Source organism: Oxyura jamaicensis, chromosome 12 (genome assembly GCF_011077185.1).
Source record: "Oxyura jamaicensis isolate SHBP4307 breed ruddy duck chromosome 12, BPBGC_Ojam_1.0, whole genome shotgun sequence".
Taxonomy (NCBI): Eukaryota; Metazoa; Chordata; class Aves; order Anseriformes; family Anatidae; genus Oxyura; species Oxyura jamaicensis.
The window spans coordinates 5326531-5350912 of NC_048904.1; the positions used below are offsets into that span (position 1 = coordinate 5326531).

The 24382-nt window shown below is 34.7% G+C and overlaps 1 protein-coding gene across 18 annotated transcripts in view; it reads right to left on the reverse strand.

The window, feature by feature from the left end:
- Positions 1-24382, reverse strand: part of ATP2B2 (ATPase plasma membrane Ca2+ transporting 2) — a 405121-nt gene that overhangs the window by 22759 nt on the left and 357980 nt on the right. For all 18 annotated transcript variants that reach the window (XM_035337444.1, XM_035337435.1, XM_035337434.1 and 15 more), the window contains 7 exons: positions 21940-22119; positions 20988-21075; positions 13935-14041; positions 13111-13302; positions 4921-5134; positions 2049-2260; positions 549-656 (listed from right to left, as the gene is read on the reverse strand). In XM_035337444.1, the coding sequence (XP_035193335.1) occupies positions 549-656; positions 2049-2260; positions 4921-5134; positions 13111-13302; positions 13935-14041; positions 20988-21075; positions 21940-22119 (1101 nt within the window). The remainder of the gene's footprint in view (positions 1-548; positions 657-2048; positions 2261-4920; positions 5135-13110; positions 13303-13934; positions 14042-20987; positions 21076-21939; positions 22120-24382) is intronic.

Below are 24382 nucleotides of genomic sequence, written 5' to 3' on the forward strand. Positions count from 1 at the left end.
AAAAGTAGATGGAGATCAGTTCAGGTGTATATTGAATTAACTGGACACAGTGGATCCTATGCAAGTAACAAGGCTATCATGGATTGATAGAACAGCAGTTTCTGTCAGGAGTGGTTTAACACAGAACTGGAACCTCTTTCCACTTTCAAAAATTTGCGATGGCCAAACATGAACATACTGCATTGGGTACTCTACTGCTAGAAAGCTTTCAGTGCATTTGCTATGCTTTTTTGTGGCTAGAGGACTAGGTTATTAATCAAATGCCTTTCACACAAAACACCAACTGAAGACAACTTTTCTGATAGTACTCCCTGCATATGTAGAGAAAATATATAAAAATTAACACTAATCAAAATTGTATCTATTTTTGATGCAATTAGACAGCTACCTACATTTCAATGTGTGGCAAATGTGATGTTGTGAGAGATTTAAAGAAACAACAGTATAGTAGGTTATAAACAGCATTTGTGTGTGACTTGTGGTGAAAATCAATCTTTGATTTGTTTATAAAAACAACAGAAGAAATCTGCATTTTCCTGGATGCTTACCTGACCCCATACAAGTTCTCCTAATCCAATAAATACACACCACATCCACTGGTCAAGCTGCAGGGGAGAACAGCTAAATGGTTTTCCTCCAAACTGGACAATTACTATCTACAAATAAAAGCAGAGAAGAGGTTGGGTAAATACTTTCAAGAAGGGTAGATGGAGAGCCCTGTCCTCCATCACGTTTTACCTGAGATTTTATCCATTACAGCTCTGCCTCTTTGATTCCAACATATTTCACCAGTAGAATAGTCAAATGTATTATTAATAATCTGTTGTGTACTGGACTGAATCTAAAGAGCATTCAAAATCAAAATGTTATCTTATATTCCTAATATGTTATTTGACATTGTTACATGGTGCCACATAAATACTTCAACCACTAGAGAGCAGGGAGGGGTGAATAATATCAGCAGCTGAGTCAGAGATGTGGCTAGCAGCTAGATGACACTTTTTGTTCAGCCAGATAATTGAATACAGTAATTCCTAGAACTAGAAAAATACATTATCAAACATTTCCCATGACAAAATATTTAGAGATGATTGTGAATTTGTCAGGCCTCTCCTAGAAGCATTCTGGCTTAGGTTAGTAAACCCACCCTTTTGAACTAGCTGTCAAAGACCATCACTATCAAATTCTACCACCAAACACTGGTGGCCTTTCTCCAGTACTTGGTTTACTTAGCAGCTCCCCTTTCTGTTTTAAAACTACTATGGTCCAGGTTCAAAGGACTCTCCTTACTCCTTTCATGAGAAAGGTCCCAGTACTGATGGCTTCCAGGATATCAATGCAGAATTGAGCAATAATGTCAACCCAGAAATAGTTCAATGCAGCAATTGTGTGGTCTGAAAGATAATGTCAGAGGGTGTCAGGTACTGGATAGATGCCAGCAAGTGGAAGGAGACTGGAGCAGAATAAGGAATTAGAGTTTTTATGGAAGAAAAATTACAAATGTTTGGGAAAAGTCTGCATTTCTGTAATTATGTTCACATATGATTGGGCCAACAAACCTACAAAATGTACATGAAGAATTACTACCAAGGAGTAATACTAACAAGAACATCAAATAACTTTTGGCAATGGCATTTAACCTTAAAATAATTGATTAATATTAGCTATTTACAGGCCAATTTTTCTATTAATGTAGTAAATGTAATGTAAAATACTTTGCTGCTATTGATTAGTACAATATTTAATAATTTATTCAAAAAAAATCAAAAAATCATGACAGCTATTATATATCTTCAGATCAGTATAAGATTTGACCTAGTGATAATGATCAAAATTTATGTTGTAATAGTATGACCATATTAACATCTTCCATTATTTACACACAGTTTTATTGTGATAGTACATGAAAGCAGATGGTTTTTTTATCTGTGCCTTCTACAGCTTTTAGATTAAACATACATAGGAAAAAACAAAACAAAACAAAACAAAACAAAAAAAAAAAAACCTTTTTCTATTTAATAGTTCCTAATTCTTGCCCAAATCATTACCTGAATAGCAAATGTACCCAGTACAATAGTGCAAAAAATAGGATTTCTGAAGATTCCATCGAAGACATTTCTCTCGCCATGGATTTTGCGTGCGTTGATTTCATTGAAAAGCTGCATCATGACAAAGGTGTTGAAGATAATAGTGTAGTGCTCTGAAGGAGGAGAGTGGAGTGGTGCGTTCCTCCCACTGTCAATCTTAAACATTTTCTCACCTAGTTATAAGACAAAAATAAAGATTTCCACTAGAATACATCAAATTGGAATTTATATTTCCTTTGTTTGCTTTAGCTAGTTGTCTCCTTTGCTCTGCTTTTACCAGCTGTCTTTCTGAACTTGTTATCCACAGGCAGAATTCTAAAGTCCAGTAAGCAAAGACATCTAAAGTTCCCGAGCAGAACACTTCCCAAATGGTAACTGTTCTCTAATAACTCAATATACCTGCTCAAATAGTTTTCAGTAGTGCTTTCCTTCAACCAAACAGTAACTATTCTAAGTCAATTCCTTCTGATGTAGTAAGTGCTTCAGACCCATTGCAATATGCTTGCAATTATCTACAATTATTAAAAACAATTACTCTTCAACAGTTTTTAACCTATTTGCTAAGCCAGTATGCCAAAACTCATGACAAGCATTCATGGATACTAATGATAAAAACAGAGGCATTTCTGATTTTAAATAGATTTGGTTATGATCCTTCTGGTAAGTCTGCTTTGAAAGCACAACATGAGGATACAATTCACCATGAGTAATTGTAAAGGTGAGCTAATATTTGAAAAGACACCTACACCTGATGGACTTCATTTGTTATTCACAATGTTTACAGATAACATAGTTATTGAAAGAGGTGTTTTCTTAAAGTAAGGATGCTACATTCATATAAGAGAGTAAATAATGAATGAAGCAAAATGAGAGTAAGGGTTACCACAGTACAACTAATTTCATAACCAGAGTTCTGCTAATAAAAGCAAATCAAAACTTAAATGCTTTTCTGCTATCCCACTAGCACTGTACTCAGAATTTCTGAAAAAAAGAAGAAAGGTTTCCTGAGGTTCTCCCCTGACATCATAATTCCATCAGCTAAGCTGCCAGTAAGTGTTTTGCCCTGGGATATTTGAGTAGTTCATGTTCAAGTCACTGGGAATAATGAGTGTGCTTCCAAAGCAAGAATTTGGCTTATAGTCTTTCGGCAGAAAGTAGATTATGATACGACAAATATACCAGTAAACCAATATGAGGCAACAAAAGTTAGATTGTGAGAGAGCAGAGATTTTTAAGCAGATTATACATCTCCAAGGAGATAACTAAGTAGTGGAAAACACTCCCCTTAATACATACAAACATAAAGGGAAAAAACAAATGCAAGCAAACGTCATTATTTTACACACACAATCATTGCATCTATTTGCTTTCATTCAGTAAACACACCAACACAAAAATATGAACAATACTTTCCTCAATGTGAGTACCTATCTTTAAGCCTTTTGTTATTGCACTGCATCTCTTAACTGGCACAGCAGAGCATGCTGCTACAAAAGATGATGAATTAGTCGATCAAAACAGAAATAATACTCATTAATTTGTAATTTATTTATTGAAATACTGAGTTTAGAACATCATCTCACTGCAAAACTGACCTTCTTAGAGACTAGAGAGAAAAAGGCTCTATTTCCTAGGCTTTTGAGAAAATTGGTATGGCTCTGACCTTCAAAGTATTGCATGGGTTTTCCAGAGACACAGAAAAGTAATTAAGATAGGGTCAGAAAATCCTGGTTTTCTTTTCATCAGGCTTCAGTATAAAGTATTTTATCATAATACTCATCAAAAAGCCATTAAAATTCCCAGAAAGTTCACAGAAATTTTTGTTCCGAGATTGATATCAAATGAATTACCAAGACCTTCTATGCCTGTTTTAGAGAATCTGAACATTACAATTTTCTTAGGCTTGCTAGATGTCTTCAAAATACACTGTAAGCTTATAATGTTATTTGTATATATGTATGTATACACAATGTTAGGGACCATCTCTCTCCAAAATCTGGCAATTATTTTGGTTCAAATAGCTCCAGTGTAAACAGATCATCACTTCCTTTGAGCATTCCAAACAAACTGCCAGCTATTGGCAAGATGCAGCAAGGTTTTTAAAACAGAGCTCAAAAAACTAAGATTTTCAGAACCATAGATTTACATTTACAGCTTACATGAAAATCTGTATATAATGAAAAAAAAAAAAATCTGAAACACATGAAATATGCAATTCAGCAACAGTGCCATATTGTCAAGAAAACAATACCCAACTGATAAAATTACCAGACCTTCAAGCAAATTCACTTATTATTGTGGAGCATTAGAAAACTATTATTAGCCCTGCAACAAATAACATTTCTCCTCTCTCCCTTCTCTCTCAAAAACACAAAATATAAAAAGCATACATTGCTAGCAAGAGCTAAAAAAGAGTCCAGAAGTACCAGGATAAAAATAAGAAATTGGATTTTTTAGGAGGATTTGGATATTTTGAGGCGGAGCGGACTAGATAGTCTGTTTAAAATGTAGTCAAATGTAGTCATTTATGTTTTAACATACCTTCAGTGGTACGTTTTAATACACTCTTTTGCCAAAGCCCAAATCTATATTTTGCTATGAGACTAAAATCTAAAAGGCCCTTCCCAATGTGAAGAATGTACGAGAAGTGACTAAATCCCTCTATTGGGTCTCTTCTGTTCCCACCAATGTTCTTGATTCCTTTAAGCAGTTTGCTCCTACTAGCTCTTTAACTATGGATATGTGCATTAAGAAGATACATGGAAAGCATTCTGACATGCCAGCCTACATGGTCTAGGTGGTCTAAACCAAGCAACAAGCCTAACTTTCTTACCAACAAAAAGAAGTGTAAATATTAGAGTAAGCTGATAAACAGCATGGCCCAGAATGTTCTTCATCATGGTACGGGATATGAGAGGTTTGTTCCTGCCATACGGCTTTCTTAGCAATAGAGCCTCTGTTGGAGGTTCAGTGGCCAGAGCAAGCGAGGCAAAGGTGTCCATAATCAGATTGACCCACAACATCTGTACAGCTTTTAGGGGAGAGTCCTGTGGAGACAAATTAGAAAGTTACTTATTTGCTAGAAAAATAACTGTTGTCAGGTCATTTACTGTGGTTTCATTTCTCACAAGAAGTGCTGGAGACAGGATACTGAAATACATGGACTTTGGTCTGACCTACTACGACTGTTCTTACATTGCCTATACAAAATCAGAATCACAGGTAACAGTGATCTGAGCAAAGATAAATGATTTCTCTCCAGTCATTTCAATCAAGAACAGCTACAGTCAGACAACATTTATAAAGTATAACATTAACACTTTATAACACATTTCAAAATCCTGCCTGTTACTATGTGCATAAGGCTTGAATTGGTAACTGAATTTAAGTAATTACATATAACACAAGGTTTCTTTCCTGAAAGAAAAGTTGTACTGAAGCAATTTTTAAAGCAATGATTCATTAATTATGTCTTACTTACCTGTTCTTGGAAACAGCTTGAAATTATTAAAAAATGATGAAACAATTACTAAGACAATTTAATGTTTTACTTAAGACCTTGTTAAAAAAAAAAAAAAAAAAAAAAGTGAAGAAAAAAAAAAGCCTAATATTTGAATTTTAAAAATATTCAGAAACTCATTACAATACATCAGATTTGCAAAAGTAAGCATATCCTGATTCATTTGTTAGGTAAGATGATAGCATATCTGAAAGTATGGAACTAGAAAGAAAAAAAAAAAAAAAAAGTTACTACTCATCAGTATAAAGAATTTATTTTCTGAAACAGATCACCAACCACTAGAAGGAGCTGTTTCCTCACTTAATTTAATAAAGAGTCTATGGTCATATTACAGAGAATTTTAGATTATGTTTAAAACGTTAAAAAAAAAAAAAAAAGTAAATAAATAAAACTAACACTGACCTTAGGAGAAAATGTAGATGGTTATTACGGTTATTATACAAATTTGATTTTTAATTCATTGGGGCAGCTATAATGATAGACTGTTGCAATTGCTTCAAGGAGCCGTAACAGGAAAAGTGAAGTAGATTGGTTCTTTGTTCGTTTTGTAACTGAGAATTTCCTATGACTTTAAACTGAATATAAAATAGGTAGCATTTGTGAGATCTGCTTTCTCTTTCAAATAGACCTTATTATTAGGAAAATGGAATCTCAAAAGTAGTAAGATATCAGTATGACAAATTTTATAATGGGAGTTAATCTACTGGGTGAAAGTTTGAAGATCAGATCACTATTTTTATGTATTACTTTAGCATCAGGCAGTCTTGAATGAAAGAAATTAATGGAACACCATACAAAATAAATCAAATTCTAGAAAAACTCTTTATGAAATCTGCCCTTTTCTTCAAGGGGTTAAATATTAATCTTTAATAAAGTATTGTCAAGTTATCAGGGCCAACATCCATTCAGTATCCCAAGAACACAATATTATATTTCAACTCCCTCGAGTTAAGGTATTACTTCCTCTTGAAAATATTTTATCAGACATATTTACACACTATTTGATACATTTATTTAAAAACAAAAAATATATATATATTCATTTTTTGACTTACTAACATGGATGGAGAAAAGCAACATGCAGCCTACTGTTTAAGTCTTACAAGTCGGGTACACCAGGGAAGGGAGGAAGATTAGCATTAATAGATTCTTGACCTCTTGGTCATGGGTTGCATTAACTGGGCTTATCTGGAGATTCAGTTCACTCATTTGATATGCAGCTGCAGAAAGAGGAAAAGCTTGTATCTTCAGAGGTGGAGAAAAAAACTAAAACTAATCAGGACAAACTTTGCAACAAATATGAGACCTCATTTATTTTTATTAATACTTATGGCTAAAAAGCAAGGAGAGTACTTGCAGTAAAAGAAGTTAGTTGCCAGGGCTCAGTGACCCTAGGCAGCATATAAAAAACGGGAAAAACACATTTTCTACTGAAGAATTTTCCTTGTCATATTTTTACCTCTCTAGGTAATGAGTTTTCTCAAGAAACATTTGAGATGTTATACTTTGAGATGTTACAGAAGCTGAATTTGCTGTTTCATGTGCTGACTTATATGTCATTAAAAACTGGATTTCTGTTATACTTAATAAAGAGTCAAATGTTCAAGTACCTAATCAGAGCCTGACATATTCCTAGCACAACAAAAAGTTAGATTCCTTCAGTCTCTAAATCACACAACTGTAATTGGCAGTCATCAGTTTTGGCAACAACATGTTCTCACCATTTCACACTGCCAATCACCTTGGGTGGCTATGGTACCTCTAATAATTATCTATTATTGGCAGTACTACACTGTTCAGTCAAGTGTGAACGCTCATTCTAAGCTGAAGCCAAAACATTAAATACACATTAGTCTGGGGAGGCAGTGGAATGAAATTTCCACTGCAACTCTATCTGATTTCTGATTAGTTGGTGGAAACTGAGGAAAATACATATCAGCTAAGGAGCCTAGTCTTCCATTACAAAGTTTATTCACTTATGCTGCACAAGTTGCATGCAAAGTCAGTGTTCTTTTTACTGCATTTCAACTACTGACTGTCTACCAAAAATAAAAAATAAAAAAATAAAAAATCTTCATTTGCCTTCCAAAAACTTTGGTGATGGAAGTTGTTCAAACTGCAAGCCACCCAAAATCACCACTTATTTGTCAAACTCTTTTCCACTTGACCTTGGAATATGTTAGCATTGGCCTAGAGGTAAAAGGAAAATGTCCCTTGAATCAAGTGATGTTACACTTCATCTTGGAAATACTTAAATGTAAAAATCACCAAAGGCTGGAAATAAACCACAAATCTTTTGTGACATGTGGAGCCTCACAAATTTTAGAGATTGTTACTTTTGATTTAGATGACAAGCTGTAGGGGAACAAAAAGGTATTTCTCCCTTACCTCTTTGCTTCCACTTGTCACAGAACACATGCATACAGTCATGAAGATAAGTATTTCTGGTAGTTTATATACATAAATGAATATACATATATATATATATTCAGCCCTCACATCTGCTGCTAGATCACACTGTCTGGTAATTGTATGGAAGTGACCTCTTCAGTTCTCTTTCCATGCTTCTACACCTTCCCAAAACAAAACTAAACTGTAAATACTTTGATTTTGTGTTATGGCTTTTTCAGATTTTCCAATGCTATTATTTTAAGATTTGCCAAATACAGTTCTGCACGAAAACATTAAAACATGTAAATTACTGCCTTATACATTTAAGTATACATCATCCACATTTTTTGAACAAGGTCTGTAAAAACAATAAGTGATTCATGCAGTGGTTCATTGCTACAGTGCTTTTTAATTAACATTTAATTTTCCAAACATAATGTCCTATAGAGTCACTGTTTTCAGTTCCTAATGTCTTTTAAAACATTGTCTTTCTCAAAGTATAAGAATAACAATTTGAATGTAAAATGTTAAAACATGTTCTTTGTCTTATCTTTCTCTAATGCAACCTTTTTGAATAGTTACACTGCCTCAACAGTTGGAGTCAGAGAAAAAAATTGGCACAGAGATGGAACTGTTAGCTTTACAGGTCCATTTAAAAATGTTTCCCTTTGACCAACACCATTTTAAAATCTCATATTGTACATACCTATATTTTATTTAACAGCTCCAAATATAACAACGCAATTATTTACTTGGCACTGTATATGTTGGGTACTGGAAACAGAATGAAATTTCTGGTCTTTCAAGGGACATATGGAACTCTATATGATGCTCAGAGATGTGCAATGACTCATTTAAAGTACAAATTCATAACTGTAGGCAAAGCTCCAAAAAAGAACCCTCACTGGCTGAATCAAGGGCTGTGCAATCAGATCTTATCCAGAATGAAGCTAGAATACAAGAGTTTGCAGCTCATTAATCCAGCTGGGGGGGGGAATAAAATCGCTAACTAGAAAGGACAATTGTAAACAGGCTGGTCAAGATGGCCACACCCTGACCATTTTAAAAGGCTGCATTGGACTGTACACAGAGAAGGCAGAAAAAGGTAAATTAATTAGATTAATTGAAAGATAAAGTGAATTATCTTTTCATTATTTTATACATGCCATGCAAACTGTGGACATGGGCCTAGCAGTGGTGAGCTCATTGGTGGGGGCTGCGTGCAGAGCCAGCACCTGTGCAGCCATAGATTGAGCGACCGCAATTCTGCTTTTAATCAGAGACTTCATAAAGTTGGGTTTTCTTGTATGACCTAGATACCAAAGTGTTATAAAGTGTAATTATAGAGCCACAATACAAAGTTTCATTATCAAAACCCTTGGCCTATAGGTTGAGCAGCTCTAAACTGAACCAGGGCCCAGCGTAAGCTAGATCCCTGTAAGGGGCCGCTTAGTTTTGGCAGCAGCCTCTCCAAGCTTGCCAATACATGACAATATATCTGTAATCCCTATGCCACTTAGAACACGATTTCTGTCACCTTTACATGACTTCATGCTGGGACCAATAGCATAGGATAGCAAATGACTGTTTGCATTGGTCCCATTTAGTCTGCAGAATAAAAACTTCAATAGCCCACTCCTAATCTTTTATAATCCTGATGTAACATTGGAATAGCATTGAGGTTGCATGCAGCATGTTAAAAATGCATACTAAACAGTCTGAAGTTTAACATCTATTGAAACAACAAGCCAGGACAAAATAGAAATGTATTAGATAACTCTCTGCCAGCAGCACCTCACTGCAGCAGGTCGATAAATAAATAAAAATATATTTGTTTAGTATTAAAATAATTAGGCTAATCTGTAGTACTCTAAAGTGGAACTTGGCAAGGTCACTGATTTTATTTATGTATTTGAGGAAGAAAAGGAAGAAGAAGAAAAAGAAAAAAAAAAATCTGCAGATTCTTATAACCACAAATGATCACAAGCCATACTTAAGATTTTTCTTACACCTCTCCATGGCACTCCTAAGGTGCTGTGGACCAAAGAAATCAACTCCTACTTGGCAATGCATCCACTGTGTGCTCCTTGGAGGTCTAGTTTCGGTAATAAGTATTCACACAGTTGGACCCTTTCATTAATACCAAGTTGCTGTAGTTTCACTAGTCCCTCCTGCAGCGATATGACCACATGCACATAGTTACATACACACCAATGCAACTGCAGGATGAAGACTGAATAAAATTAAGTACTTAATTGCAAAATTCGAGCCAAGTGTTGGAAAAATCAGTCAAAGCAAAGATTTTATCTTTGTGCTTCCTTTTAGCACAAGAAACATCAAAAAGAGCCAGTAAAAGAAGTTTCATACTCAAGGTATCCCAGTGTGCTGTTTCTGAACTGCAGAACAATTTTTTGTGACATTAGGAAGCATGACATTAGAAGTGACATTAGGAAGCATGAAATAAATATTACTACCTAAATAGAAATTTTCTCATTCTAAATTTCATAAAATCACCAAAAGGGTAGGATGTGTAATACTCATTAACCTGAATATTAGTCATGGACTAAAATTATAATCTCTGTGTCAAAGAAAGCCAAACCTACTACCTGAAAGCAAAGCAAAATTCAGTCCAATACAGGCCTTCTTCACATTCATTTTGAGGGTCACAGAAAGCTGTGTTGCTTTCTGGAAACTATGGATTTTAATTTTGTTAATTAAGAACTTAAGTGATTCATTCAAAATAATAATTTAGACCAATGTGCAGTTTTGCAGACTTATTTCTGAGTGCACTTAGCCTGTGGTACCCATGATTTTCAGTACGATCATGCATTTTGTACTAGAGCTATTTTCATAGCAACCAGAGGGTACGGTATGTTCCCAAGTGTAATTTTTAGTAGAGCTTATGAGCCAAACAAACATAATGCCCTTTCACTGCCTAGAATCTTTGAGTCAAAGCCCAACATAATAATGCTCATTCGTAAGGCAAGATCCTTGTTGAATGAGATAGAAATGAGAGCTGCTAGGAATTATCAGCAGTCAGGCAGTTCAGTGTAAACAGAACTACAATGGAAATAACTGCTGCCTTTTTGCTACAGTTTCAATTTTAGTTCCTTTCAGACCTCATTCTTTGGATTTGCATTTTTACTGCCAAATTAAGGAATTGCATAAGAATCTATTTGGGCAGAAATACAGAAATTCTAGGAGTTGTATGTTAAAACCCATAAACAGAGACAATGAACTTGACAGGCTCAGTGACAGTCTTACAGCCCATTGGGTTAACACAAACACACTGGGCCTGATCCAAATCCTTTTAGAAGGTAATGTAATGATTCAAAGGATGAAAAAAGCTCTGGAAATAGAAAGGAGAACATGCTTTCACTGAATATGCTCTACACAAGAACTTAATATTGATTTTAAAAAGTCCTTTTCTTGACTCATAAATGTTTACTTCTTCAATAATAAAACAGAAAATACTTAACAGCTAGAATATATTTCCCTTAATGCTTTCACAAAGCAATTGAAAAATCATGGATGCTAACCAAAAAAAGCAAAAAACACCTTACATAAATGTACTTAGGCAGTGATGGAATGTCTATAAAACCAGGGCTCAAAAGGAAGCAGTCCCCTCAGTTCCAGTTCTGGTATTCTGACCATGTTGCTATTAGCACTTTTTTGTATATTATTCTGTACCATTGATAAAATCCAGGAGGATTTACCTTCCACGTTTTTAGTACTTATTCATGTAATTTCCGTTAGCAGTAAAAACTACTTCACGGTTAAACATTTTCTCAATATGCTTGGAAAAATTTCCCAAGGGAAAATGAAAAGTTTCCAACTTCTGCCTCGGCATCAATAATTTTGTCCCATAGCACAGGCTCAGCTGTGACAACAAGGCATCATCAAGACCTGGGAGGCAGCAAGGCAGGGAACAAGCACTTAGCAGCTCACAATTTTTTACCTCTCAGAAAACAAATGAATTGTTTCACAGCACAGATAAGGCCTCTAAACGTCAGTCAAGGCTTAGGAGAAGTTTGACCTCATGGTTTTGTAAAGGTACCTGAGTTTCTGGTTTCAAGTATCAATTCCATGATTGCAGTGTAAGTTTACCCTGGAGCAGAGCTAATGACTTATTCATTGTTCTGCTCAGGTGTGCATGAGGTGGAATTTACCTGCTGGAACAGGCATGTGCATCTGTATGATGCACAATACAGGGAGGCGTCAGCTCTCCCATAGTGCATCTCAATCAAAGGCGGCCTTTTGTAACAGCACCTGTCTGCAGCATTTGACATATACATTAATTTTGGGCAGGGGGAGTAACAGCACTAAAAAGCCTGCATGTTTTGCTATTTTCTAATGAAGGACAAGCCCTAGTACTGCACTAAATACATCCTGGTTTCTTGCTAGGTAAAAGAAAATTTTATTCATTAAAAAGTTGTAATTTGAAGGAAAAAAACACAGTATGTTTTTGTAAAAGACCTAGACATGTTGCACGTACATCAGGATTACAATAAGGGATTAGTGTAGAGGGGGGAAAAGAAATCAAAGTTCAACTATATATTATTTAATTGGCTTATTGTTTGCACTTAAAATTAAAAGCACTTGCCCAAAAGCAACAAAATATTTATTAGTCAAAAAACTCCTCTACTGGAATTACTTCTGTGCACTGCTAACTTGAAAATCATAATCTCATTCCATAATCCATCACTAAATACATACTTAACAGTAAAATATTCTGAAAGAAAAAGGCAAAGTCACACAGACTCTTCCTTTTTCCAATCTTTTATATATTCTTCCATGATGTCAGAGGCTCAGTCATGACAATAATATATAATCGAAAACAGGGAGCTGTACTGAAGCAGAACCAACATTAGTTGCTCCCGAAAGTAATTTACTTCTAGGAGAAAATGGATTTGTACACTTTCTTTTGTCAACAGCTATTTAACACTTACCAGTTTGATCCTAAATACATCCTTAATTTTCAGAAGAACTTCAGAAAGCATGCTTTCTGTTGTACAAAGTAAGAATTACATGTAAAACATCATCACTTAAGAGGCAATGCAGCTTGGTAGGATTTGGCCCCATACTGTAAGTGATGCCTGAAGATAATTTTACCTGGGTAATGCACGCTCCAGTGAAAGCCACAATCACAGCCACAATGTTAACAGTGAGCTGGAACTGCAGGAATTTTGAGATACTATCATAGACGTTACGTCCCCACATCACAGCCTTCACAATGCTACTGAAATTGTCATCTGTTAGGATGATATCTGAGGCTTCCTTTGCAACATCTGTTCCAGCAATACCCTGGAAAAATTAATTGAGAATAAAATTACTGGGAAGTACACAGACAGTTAGAACACAAATCCCTGCATAGTCAAAGTCCATAGTTACAGTAAGACTCCCCAGCACCATAACAATGATTGCTGAGTATATTCTGCATTTTATATTTGCTAGGATGATGGCTAATTGGACCTGTTTATGAAAGTGAGTAAGGAGGCAGAAAAGGGCATTGACAGAGAACAGTGGAATTCATGTGATGATACTTCTGGGTGCTTTAAATTATCAGCTTATTGTCTAGCAATCTTTTGAGTGTGTTTTTTTTTGTTGTTGTTGTTTGTTTTTTCCTTCTTTTTTTGAGGATATTCTATTAATATACATGAACAGAATTGCTAAGAATTAAAATTACATATCTTAATATATAATCTAGTATATTAAGGTATCTTAAGAGTTGAAGTATGTTGGGAAGACATCTTCACATGTAGCAATAGTTTTTAGCAAAGCAAAATAGTATTCTGCTGTTCTGATGAACACTGAGTCCATTCTTCTGTATAGGCAATATATTGCTTCATTAAGCAATTTTCTCAACACTTCATGAATGGAAACTTCTTACAGCAGATTTACAATGACATAAACATTAACAAATACGCAGATTGTACCATTGCAAAGCCAACGTCAGCCTTTTTAAGTGCTGGTCCATCATTGGTTCCATCACCAGTCACAGCTACAACCTGTCTCTGTTCCACCTGTGTGCTGTCAATAATACCTGCAAAAAATGTATATACGAGTGTGTATACAGTGTGTTTATATGTTAGCAAGACAAAACTTCCCTCTAAAAATATCCATGTGTGTAATACCAACTACGTAATAGTACACAAGTCTTACAGAGATTAACAGAGTTGATTTCTAAGGAAAATAATAATGAAGGCCATGCCACCTCTATTATGTACTATTCGACATTGATACTAATTTTTTTTATAGAAAGATCTGATCCTGAACCACCAAAACATCAATAAAGTTTGCATAGGCATCATAGAGAATGACACTGTCTCATTATGTTCTTCTGGAAGACTTCTACTATTAAAAATTACATGTCACAGTAAAACCATTTCAGATCAGCTCCCTGATTAAGCTTCAATTGATTTTTTTTTTTATTTTATTTTTTTTTCCTGAAGGTTTAAGTTCATGCTTAAAGCTTTCCTAAACTGGGTCTTAACTATAATATCTGTTTCACTGGGCTGCCTTCTGGCAATCAGTTTAACCTAAAGATAACAAATGCCATTGATGAATTTTATTTAGTTGGAGCCAAATTAGCATTTTAACAGAGAGACATTCAACTCTGCCAAACTATGATTGAGAAGATATAAGATAATTCTTTAAATTCTGGAGCAAAACGTTCAAATAAATAGTCATAATAAAATAATTTCCACTTTACTTTGTCAAATGATCTCAGAATGAAAACACTACTTTAAATGGTGAATCAAGTTTCACCCAACTAGCACAAACAAAAGTATTTTCTGCTTATGCAGATAGGGAAAGTAAAGAAAAGATTAAATACTCTCTAAGGTCATAGAAGCAGCTCTGAATTTTAATGGGATGGGCACCATTCTCCACTCATATTTTTATTTCCATGTCAGAGTGCCTTTGTTGACTTAGTAGGAATACAGGATTTCTATGTAGAATATAAGAACAACTCCCTATATTAGGTAACATGGGGGGAAAATAAGAAAATTATTTTTTTAACACACTTTGCACAAAGTCATATCCTCTAAAAACAATTATCAAAACCTACCCAGTGTGAAAAGATTTCATCTACTCTGGAAAAAAAATAACTCCCATATCAGATAATCAGACAGAAATAGGAAATTGCAGATTACAGAGCAATAGCTGCCTCTTGGCAAATTTGGGCTTATCAGGCACCCAGAAGATTGCAATGCAAAAGGGAAGCAGTAACCGTCCTTCTGTATTTTTCAGTCTTATGAAAATCAGAAGAAAAAAAAAAAAAAAAAAAAAAAACACTTTCCATTAGCACTGTGAACTCAGATAAATGGCATATTGTCCTGATATGATCTTATAATTAGAACCTTCAGTTTGTTGGGGTGAGTTGTCTTTGGTATTACTAAATAAACAGGAACATCAGCTGCCATTGCTTTTAAAAACATCTTGTCTTCCCTTCTTGTTATTAATATACCCTTTGATGTTAAATTAATAGTTTAAGCTTCTGAAGAAATTCATTAGAACTCCGACACCTCATGCCATTAACTGTTCCAGCTAGGTAGAGAACATCCTCTCGCAATTAGATTCCAGATGGGAGCATGGCCCAAACCAAGCTGAGGAGGGTTTAACAAATGACCTCGTAATGGATATAAATAGTGGACAAATGTCAATGATTCACTACCCAACTGCCTATTTTTATCCATAAAATCAAATTACGCAGCCAGGATGAGACAACCACCCTCCAGAGCACAGAACTGCATAATCAGCAATCATGGAAAGAGATAAAATGGTCTTGGCTACCAGCATCTCAGCCACACGTCTCCATCTCAGTGACCACTGCCAGTGTCATCAGAACTGCATCAAGACATGGGACAAAACTATGTAGATGAAGGAACTTCCTTTTGAACATCAGACTAATTTCTAAAATGGAGCAGTAGCAATTATTAGGGATTCAGAGTATTTACTATAGCTATTCATAGCTATACCCATGTACCCATGCTCCTTGACTTCATATTATTTTTACTCTGTCCTTCCTCCCTTCCCCACATTTCTAAATCACTGTCTTCTTTCCAGCAATCTACTTCCTAACTCTGCTTGATTTTCCTTTTTTTTTTTTTTTTTTCCTTTCTTTTGATATAATTTTGTTAACAGTTGTGGTAAGTATTCGTGGTTTCACTTCAAGAGTTTTCTTCAGTATTGACTAATATGCCTGTATCGATTTTACAAAAGGTGTAGGGACACCAAACAAAGAAGGGATGCCAAGGAAGGGCTCTCCCTCTGCAGTCTTGAGCTATGGAAAACTACTGCTTTGGTGATCAATAGAAAACTTAAATAAAGATATAGTCTGACAGACTGGGAATCAGAGAATGCCCATTTCTACTCATTCACAATAGCTAAAAAGAAATTTCAATATTAACTTCTCATGTCTAACAGCCAGGAAAATTCTACAAAATAAACTGCTTTACTCCAGTCGAAGACTTGCGTACACTATTTTAATCAGTACAGCAGGCAAATTCATAAAATGTAGCAAAGCTTCCTCCCAAAACAGCCTTTGCTGTTTCATTGATCTGTGCCCTCATCTCAAGCTGTTAGGCTACAAATTTTCTCTGTCAAAAAGGAACTTTGTTCAACAGTCACAGGAATGCACGTAGAACCCAACTTTACAGTATGTTCCACACAGATTCCGTTGATGCTGTTGGAATTTGGGGAACAGTCATGTAGATTCTTTAAGACATATATGTGTCAGAGGAAGCAACTGCTTCTGATGAGGGAAAAGATTTTGTTATTTAAAACAACTATGTACAGCCACCAAGAGGAGCACTGTACATGCACGCTTACTATGCAAGATACCAGCTTTGCATACAAAAGTGAAAGTGAAATACATTGTACATCTCCTACCTTCCTCCCATCTAACATTATGCAAGCATTAAATCATACCCTTGTAGGATAATATTATAAAGACTATTAATCATCATTGTGTCTTCCATTTCTTTTACAGGGAAAGTATCTGTACCCATGGTCAGATCAAAAACATCAACTGCAGCCTCAGGTTTTCCCTTTATTGTGGAGCAAATGCCACTTCATTTTAACAATTCTTATTTGCATTGTCACCCTTAGAGCCACATCAGTAAGAAACTGGTTCTGGGAGAAAAAAAAAAATAAAAAAATACTGTCTAAACTGATTGACTCAAAACAGCCACAGCAGAGCATACAAAGATGGACACTAGTTCGGGTGTTATTGATGTTATTGATGCTGGAAAGTTGATTATCCCATACACTTACACATTAATCTGTCTTTGATAAGCCAAACTAGACATGCAGTAATATATTTTCATAGGCATCTTATGTTCAGATTGGTTTTTAATATTTCCTAACTTTTTCAAGCTCCATGTTTATATAACAAGAATTTAGAAAATCTGACCGAAAGAGAAGATTTATATTCATTTAAGTTAAATGCTTGTCTACTTGCAGGAATAGATCTTTAAAGATTAATATAAAAAAGTGTTTTATATAACATTACAGACAGCATTGGAAACTGTTAAGTGAAGAGTGCTCTGCAAAGTTCATGATATTAGAATGCCAGAGAAGACTATGGCACAAATACAAAGATTTCTGTTCTGAGCAGACACCAGCAATGTGAAACATAAAAGGGGAACCTTAAAAGCATCAGGGCCTTCCACAAAGTTCGTCCTAACACTGATGACAAAGATCTAGATGGTATTTAAATATAAAAATCTAGAATAACTTGTATCATACCTCTTGCTTCCTTTAAACTATTCTTATATTCATCACTTTGGGGAAGTGTTGGTCAAAGCCAACTTTTTACATTACGGAACATGTCAACTTTCTGAATATTTCTTTACATGAATTTGAATAAAAATAAATACTTATATTTAATTTCAAATGGAAATCAAAACCAATTGCAACTTGCAAAATACTGATATTTAATTTCAGAATTTCAGTATTTTTTCTATTATTCTTATTATTTTACCTAGATCTCATGGCATGTTTTCTATAATATCAGTAGTATAATATCATCCCATGCAATAATATTTGAAATATTTTAGAAATTAAGGGTAATTATTAGAAAAATCTTTTCTAATCTTTCTTTAAAGTTCCCTTTCCCATTCTGCTTTTTAATCAAGCAGCTTCCCAAGAAAGTTATTTTAAGTATCACACAAAAATAATTCCAGATGAATTTAAACATTGGAAACACAGCTTCTTTAGCTTGTAAACTGAGTATCCTCTCTATACCTTCTGATAAGATGAGGATGTTGTTTCCATGAGTACTAAGCATTGCTTCATATTTTAAAATAACAATCTGACAATATTGAAATATTTCAGCAATAATATAATTATAGATGACATGCATTTTTATTGTTGTATTTTGAAATAGGGAAAAAAAATATGAAATCATACCAACAGACTTCATGAAGTCTTTAAGAAATTGTATTTCAGTTGGATTGAGATGTCTAAGTGAAATGTTTTGGTTTCGCTGAAACACTTTGTGATGCTAAACCACTTTGACATTTTTTTCAATCTATTTCTACTTCAAAGACATAAATATTTGAGAGAACACTGTCTACGCAGCCTAAAATGCTGAACCATGCCTTTCTCTAGTCCCTTAGCAGTAGTAAAAAGAAAATGTAAAAGAAAAATGATCCTTTTGTTGGGTGGGACTGTGCTGTATTAAGGACAAAAAAAAATGTTCCCTCCAGCAGCTGTATGTCATTAAAAATTAAATATATTTTTTAAAAAAAGTTTATTTTGTGATGTGTGTTTTTACCCTAAAGCAGATAGAATACATCAAAGAATAGAAAATCCTCTTGATCCCCCAAGTGTCTGAGAAAAACATAACATTTTAACAAGAAGCCCCAAATTGGTGAACATTTAAATAGTTTCTTGTAACTTTTAATGGCCCTTGGAGTATACCATCCAAAAAATTCCATCCCGATTTCCACAGACTTGTTCTTGAACTTTGTTGGATACTTAATTGCTCTCTCTCTAGACCCTGCCATATCTTTAAAATGTTAATTGTACCAGTTATATAAGACATTCAGTAGTAGTAAATATTTTGTATTGTCAAAGTGCTTATGATATAGAACATCATTAATTTGTTGCTTATTTTTCTTCAGCTATTATTGACTTTATTTTCTCTGGCAAAGGTTCCATTCTCCTCTTAAGGGAAAATCCTATGTGATTCAAATAAGTACTCCCGAGGGACTTATTTAATCAACTTAATGAAACAAATTGTTGTGTGCTTCTGAAACAAATAAAACCATATTAGGCTTTACAAGTCATGTCCTATAAGAGCTATAACACAGTGTGTTGTATGCACTAAGGAAGTGAGGATACTTCAGCTCACTTTTGGCTGTTTGAATTCTGAGTTAGAGAGCAAGTAATTATGTTGTCCAAATCAATGGCCTCCAAACATTTTGGATTGTGCACAGCTAATAGTAAAAATTTTTGAGCACACACCCCAATATTATGTATATTATTTACAAATTGTGCATATATACTACTGTGCCAATATATCATGTACATCAGAAAAAATACACAAAATAGAATTTTAAGAGGATAGGATAAATAAACTTTATTTTAATAATTAGATTTTATTTTATTTATGAATGGTACTAGAAAGATTTTCTTCCTGCACCGCACTGGATTGTCTTGCATAACTGCTGGTGTGTGTGCACCCTACTTTCGAGACCACTGGTCTAAATATTGTCTCAAGAGGCTGAGTAACAGCAGTCTGTCTCCAGTTGCCTCATCTGCACTATGACAGAGCTTACATGTACATTAGTTCTCCTGTATGAACCATGCTTCTTGAGTTCTTCACAAACACTGGTCCCAATTCCAAAGGACCCAACAGATCCAATTTTCAAGTTCTCAAGGGAGCTTGTGCTCTAAAGTCATCTGGACATTTTAAAAGATTACATCCAGATGAAAAGCTTTTATAATCAGTCATCTACAAAGTCATATCAATAAAACCTTGGCATCCAAAAGGATAAAGCCAGAAAATATTTTCTACCTAAACCTGAATTATTTAAGCAGTCAGACAGATGGAAACATCTTTTTGTGGCCAGAAATGATGCTATCCCAGATCAGAAATTTTATGATTTAATAAGCTTTTAAGCGTGAGCTTCAAGGTCAATAGAATAAAATATCATGCCAGCAAGTGTTAGATACAGATTTGAAGAAGGATTCATAAAGAATGCTGTGAGTATCTTTCATAGGAGCATTCTATGTGCAGATGGCATGGTGAGAGAATATGGTTTGTATGGCACAGTTTTTACAGGACAAAAACAGACTCTAAAAATACAGCTGAAAATCTGAAGGAAGCCTGTTCATATACTATTACAGAGCCTATAGGAAAATTGAACTTTATGCCTACATTTTACATGACATATGAAAACTGCTATTGCCACATGAAAAAATTCTATTTTGGAATACTATCTAAATATAATTGTGGGAGAACAGAAGCACAAAAACTTGAGTGATGATTGACTTACTCTAAATGAAATTGTTCTTGGTTGTTTTTACTGTTTTTTTTTTGTTTGCTTCTTTTTTTCATAAAGAGGTATATTCAAGGAGATTAAAATCTACTCCGCCTCTTATTTATATGAAGAATTAGCCATTTCCCAATAATATTTTTTTGGCCAGCACTCACGCATTTTCCCTTTCTAGGCAGAGCCTCGTTCCAGTCCAAGTTCCAAAGTTCCAAGGCAAATAAGAGATTACCTCTACTTGCCACACAATTTACTGGATTTCTGTTATTCCTGCCAACCGGTTTCTTGTTATTTTCCATTTGAAGGTTCAGACAGAATGCAAACACAAGAGATTTTGTTACCAAGAAAGCTTCCTTGTATTATGTATACAACAGAGATTTGTAATTACAGATAACTCAGGTACAGTGTTAACAGTAACATTTTTATGATACAGAAGATGCATCAACCATATTTCAATAACCTTGGCATTAATTTACATGCACTCACCTTTTACCAAAGTGTGTTTGTCGGTGGGAGATGACCGAGCAAGTACTCGAAGTTTTGGCCAGATTTTGTCAATCCGTTCTTGCTCAATCTGGAAAAAAAAAAAAAAAAAAAAAAAAAAAAAAAGATTAGTCTGTGATGAGCAAAATGCAAAATATATAACTTCTCAAATTATAAAATGTATATATTTTATATATGTATAATATATAACTTCTCAAAGTATATAATAGCAAATATGTAACTTCTCAAAGCCAATCAAACGTTTACAACTAAAAATGTGTTCTTTTATTCTGCATTATAATACAAGTTCTTCACCTCACTTTGGCACTAATAATGGCAGAATTTTCTCTGTACACCAACAGCAACAAGTACATATCCATAGCATATCCTTATGCTCCCAGGATTCCATCAATCAATTCAAAGAGTAAATGACTGTGTCCAGACACAGCACAGAGTTTTCTTTTTTAAAGCTGGTTTCAATAGTCTGTGTGTTAGCTCCATCTTTTATATGTGGAATTAAAAATCTTCTGAGAATAGACTAAGTTGAAATCATTAGAGTGAGTGAATATCACAGAACACGGATTAGATAAAGTGGTACAAAATAAAGCGGGCATAACTGGTTCTTTGTACAGACTGAATTCATGAGACTTAAACCTGCGACTGCTGTTGTGTTCCTTCTCTTTGCTAACGAAGCTGTTTTTAATGTACTTAGTTTTGATTTCTTGTATGCCAGTGCCGTGGTTCTAAAAACTGCTGAATAAGGCTATCACTAAATTTATAATGGCTCTGCATGATAAGAAGCAAAGACTGGATTTTCAATGGTATTTTAAATAGTGAAAAGATACTGCTAGAAAGTAATACCCATCTCTCCAAGTAGTCTTCACTGAAATAAGGTACACATTGGTACAGGTGAAAGAACATTTCAGTGTTCTCACTCTAAAATGTATGGAATTACCTCTCCCTTCTCATTTCGGATCCTTCTGTTAAACTCTTTTCCTTCAAGGCAAAGAAAGTCTTCTCCTGGATGAATGATTCCACATTTTATGGCAATGGCGCGTGCTGTGTTGATGTTGTCTCCAGTGACCATGCGGACCGTAATTCCAGCTCGCTGGCACTTTCTTATGGCTTCTGGGACCTTCAAAAGCAATATAAAAGGGAAAGAAAATATGAGATAGAAATGAATATAAATACAAGTTGCATGTTTCCAGTTAGGATATTTTTAGGCTAAGAAATTCATGAAGTAAAGAAAAAGGGAAAAAAGAAAAGGGAAATCATACATGTTATGGCATAGATTAAAAGCTACTTGACTTCTACAGAATTGAGGTTACAGCAGAGGCAAGACAAATCTTTTAGCAAGAAGCATACAAACCATTTTTCTGATTGCTTGCCTTAAGCTTCTCCTGATTTTGACAGAAACAGCAGCTTTTTTGACCTTTAGCAATTAAGGTACCTAACATATTCAATATACATCAAAACTGAGATAATTAATATCTATTCAAAAACCGTAAAAAATGAAAACTTTATATTCAATATTTGTGCACTGAGAACACAGTTATTTTGTACAGAAAATTATCTAACATCTGATCCAAACTTTTCTTTCAATAAGATTATCTAAAACTTTTTAGAATTCAGCATTATTACCCTAATTTATGCATATCAACAGGTGGTATTCCCAAATATACATAAGCTTAATATTTCAAGAATAACTTATTCCAAAACTCTAAAAATGAAGAATGATTAGTTACCCTCTTCCTGCATGAAACCAACTTCTCCTGTTGCACAGTATATATACCAATGAGGGAGAATTCAGTGTCTGACAGGGTCTGTGAGATTAATACAGAAGCTATATACTAGGTTGGCATTGTATATTTCACATCAGCTTATTCAAAAATAATTTTTTTAAAAAATGTAACGAAAATAAGCAATAAGCAAAGGGTATGATTATGAAAAAAATGTCATTTTTAATATTTATAAACAAATTTTAAAACAATCTTATTTAGTTTAAGAAAGGGCATGGAAACGGATATTACTGGCTGCAATAGCAAAGTTTTCTACTGCCAATTCAGTGCAATTTGCTGATTATGACCTCTATCAGATAAGTATGCTGTTGAACTTAATGCCAATTAGAGTGGATTAATCTCATCCATTACTAATGAAAAATATCAAGAAAAGGAGCTGCCATCCACAACATCGCACTGCTAATTTTGTGCATTGCTAGATATTTTAACTTCCTCCATAGCTGTAGTGGGCACTGCTGAGGGCAGGATGCTGAACTGATTGACAGATTGACAGCCCCTGCTCTGATCCAGCATGGGAACTGCTGGGCTCCTAATTAGTTCATGGGGCCAGAAAGGCTGGGTATCTTGGACTGAACGTTGCACTGAAAATAAATTATATGCCCTTAAACTGTATTGTAGATAATGATTATTCTAATCAGTGAGTACAATTTCACACCATGTTTCTGCATCTTTATTAAAATATTTTTTCCTTGGGAAATATTTTTTTTTCCTCAGGAAAAAAATAGTGCTATTCATTTGTATAACATTAGAAATGTCTCCAACGATTATAAACCAACGTGGCACAAAGGCCATAATGGCTCATCCGGTCAGCTGTGTTCTTCCCTCTTTAATAAACAAGAGGCAGTTACGAGGCATCTGCTTTCCACAGCGCCTAACTAAACTAACACCTAGCTGAGGAGCAGACTATGACGATGAAGAAAACCACTTCTTACTCAAACCATACCCACAGAATGGACTGTTTGCAGAATGACTCTCTGGCAATAGAGATTACAGAAGCAAGAGAAAAAATAAAGGTTTATCTACCCGTTCGCTCATCTCTACTAATTGAAAATATTCTTCCAATGAGATGTATCCTGGAAGCATCATCTGGATTACCTGAGCCTTTTAACATTACCAAGTTGACTTCTATGGGGCATATACAACCAGATCAGATCTATTACTTAAGCAAATGACTACTGAGTTACCGAGCTTCCACATTAATAATCTTGGCTACATCCCATTTGCCAGTTCAGAGTGCCCTTAGTATCCACTTAAGTGTAGTGACCCTCACGCATAGGGTATGACAAATTTAGATGCCTGTCTGTAAATCCAGCACAGCATATGAACCATGAAGGAGAAAAATAAATTACAGTACAAACAGAATAATAATAATAATAAAAAATCACATAAAATGCCAGTCCTATTAAACAAGGTCATGGGAGGACAACCTAGTTTCAAACACACCTCAAACTAACTTACAACTAGTACAATAATTCTACCTCCCTCTTCTCTCATTTTTGGACAGCTGGTGGGTGGTATCTGATTTACACTGTGTACAATAATTACAGTTAAAATATTGTTCATATTTTTTAATGCTGTAGGGAAGAAAGTGTTGGCAGA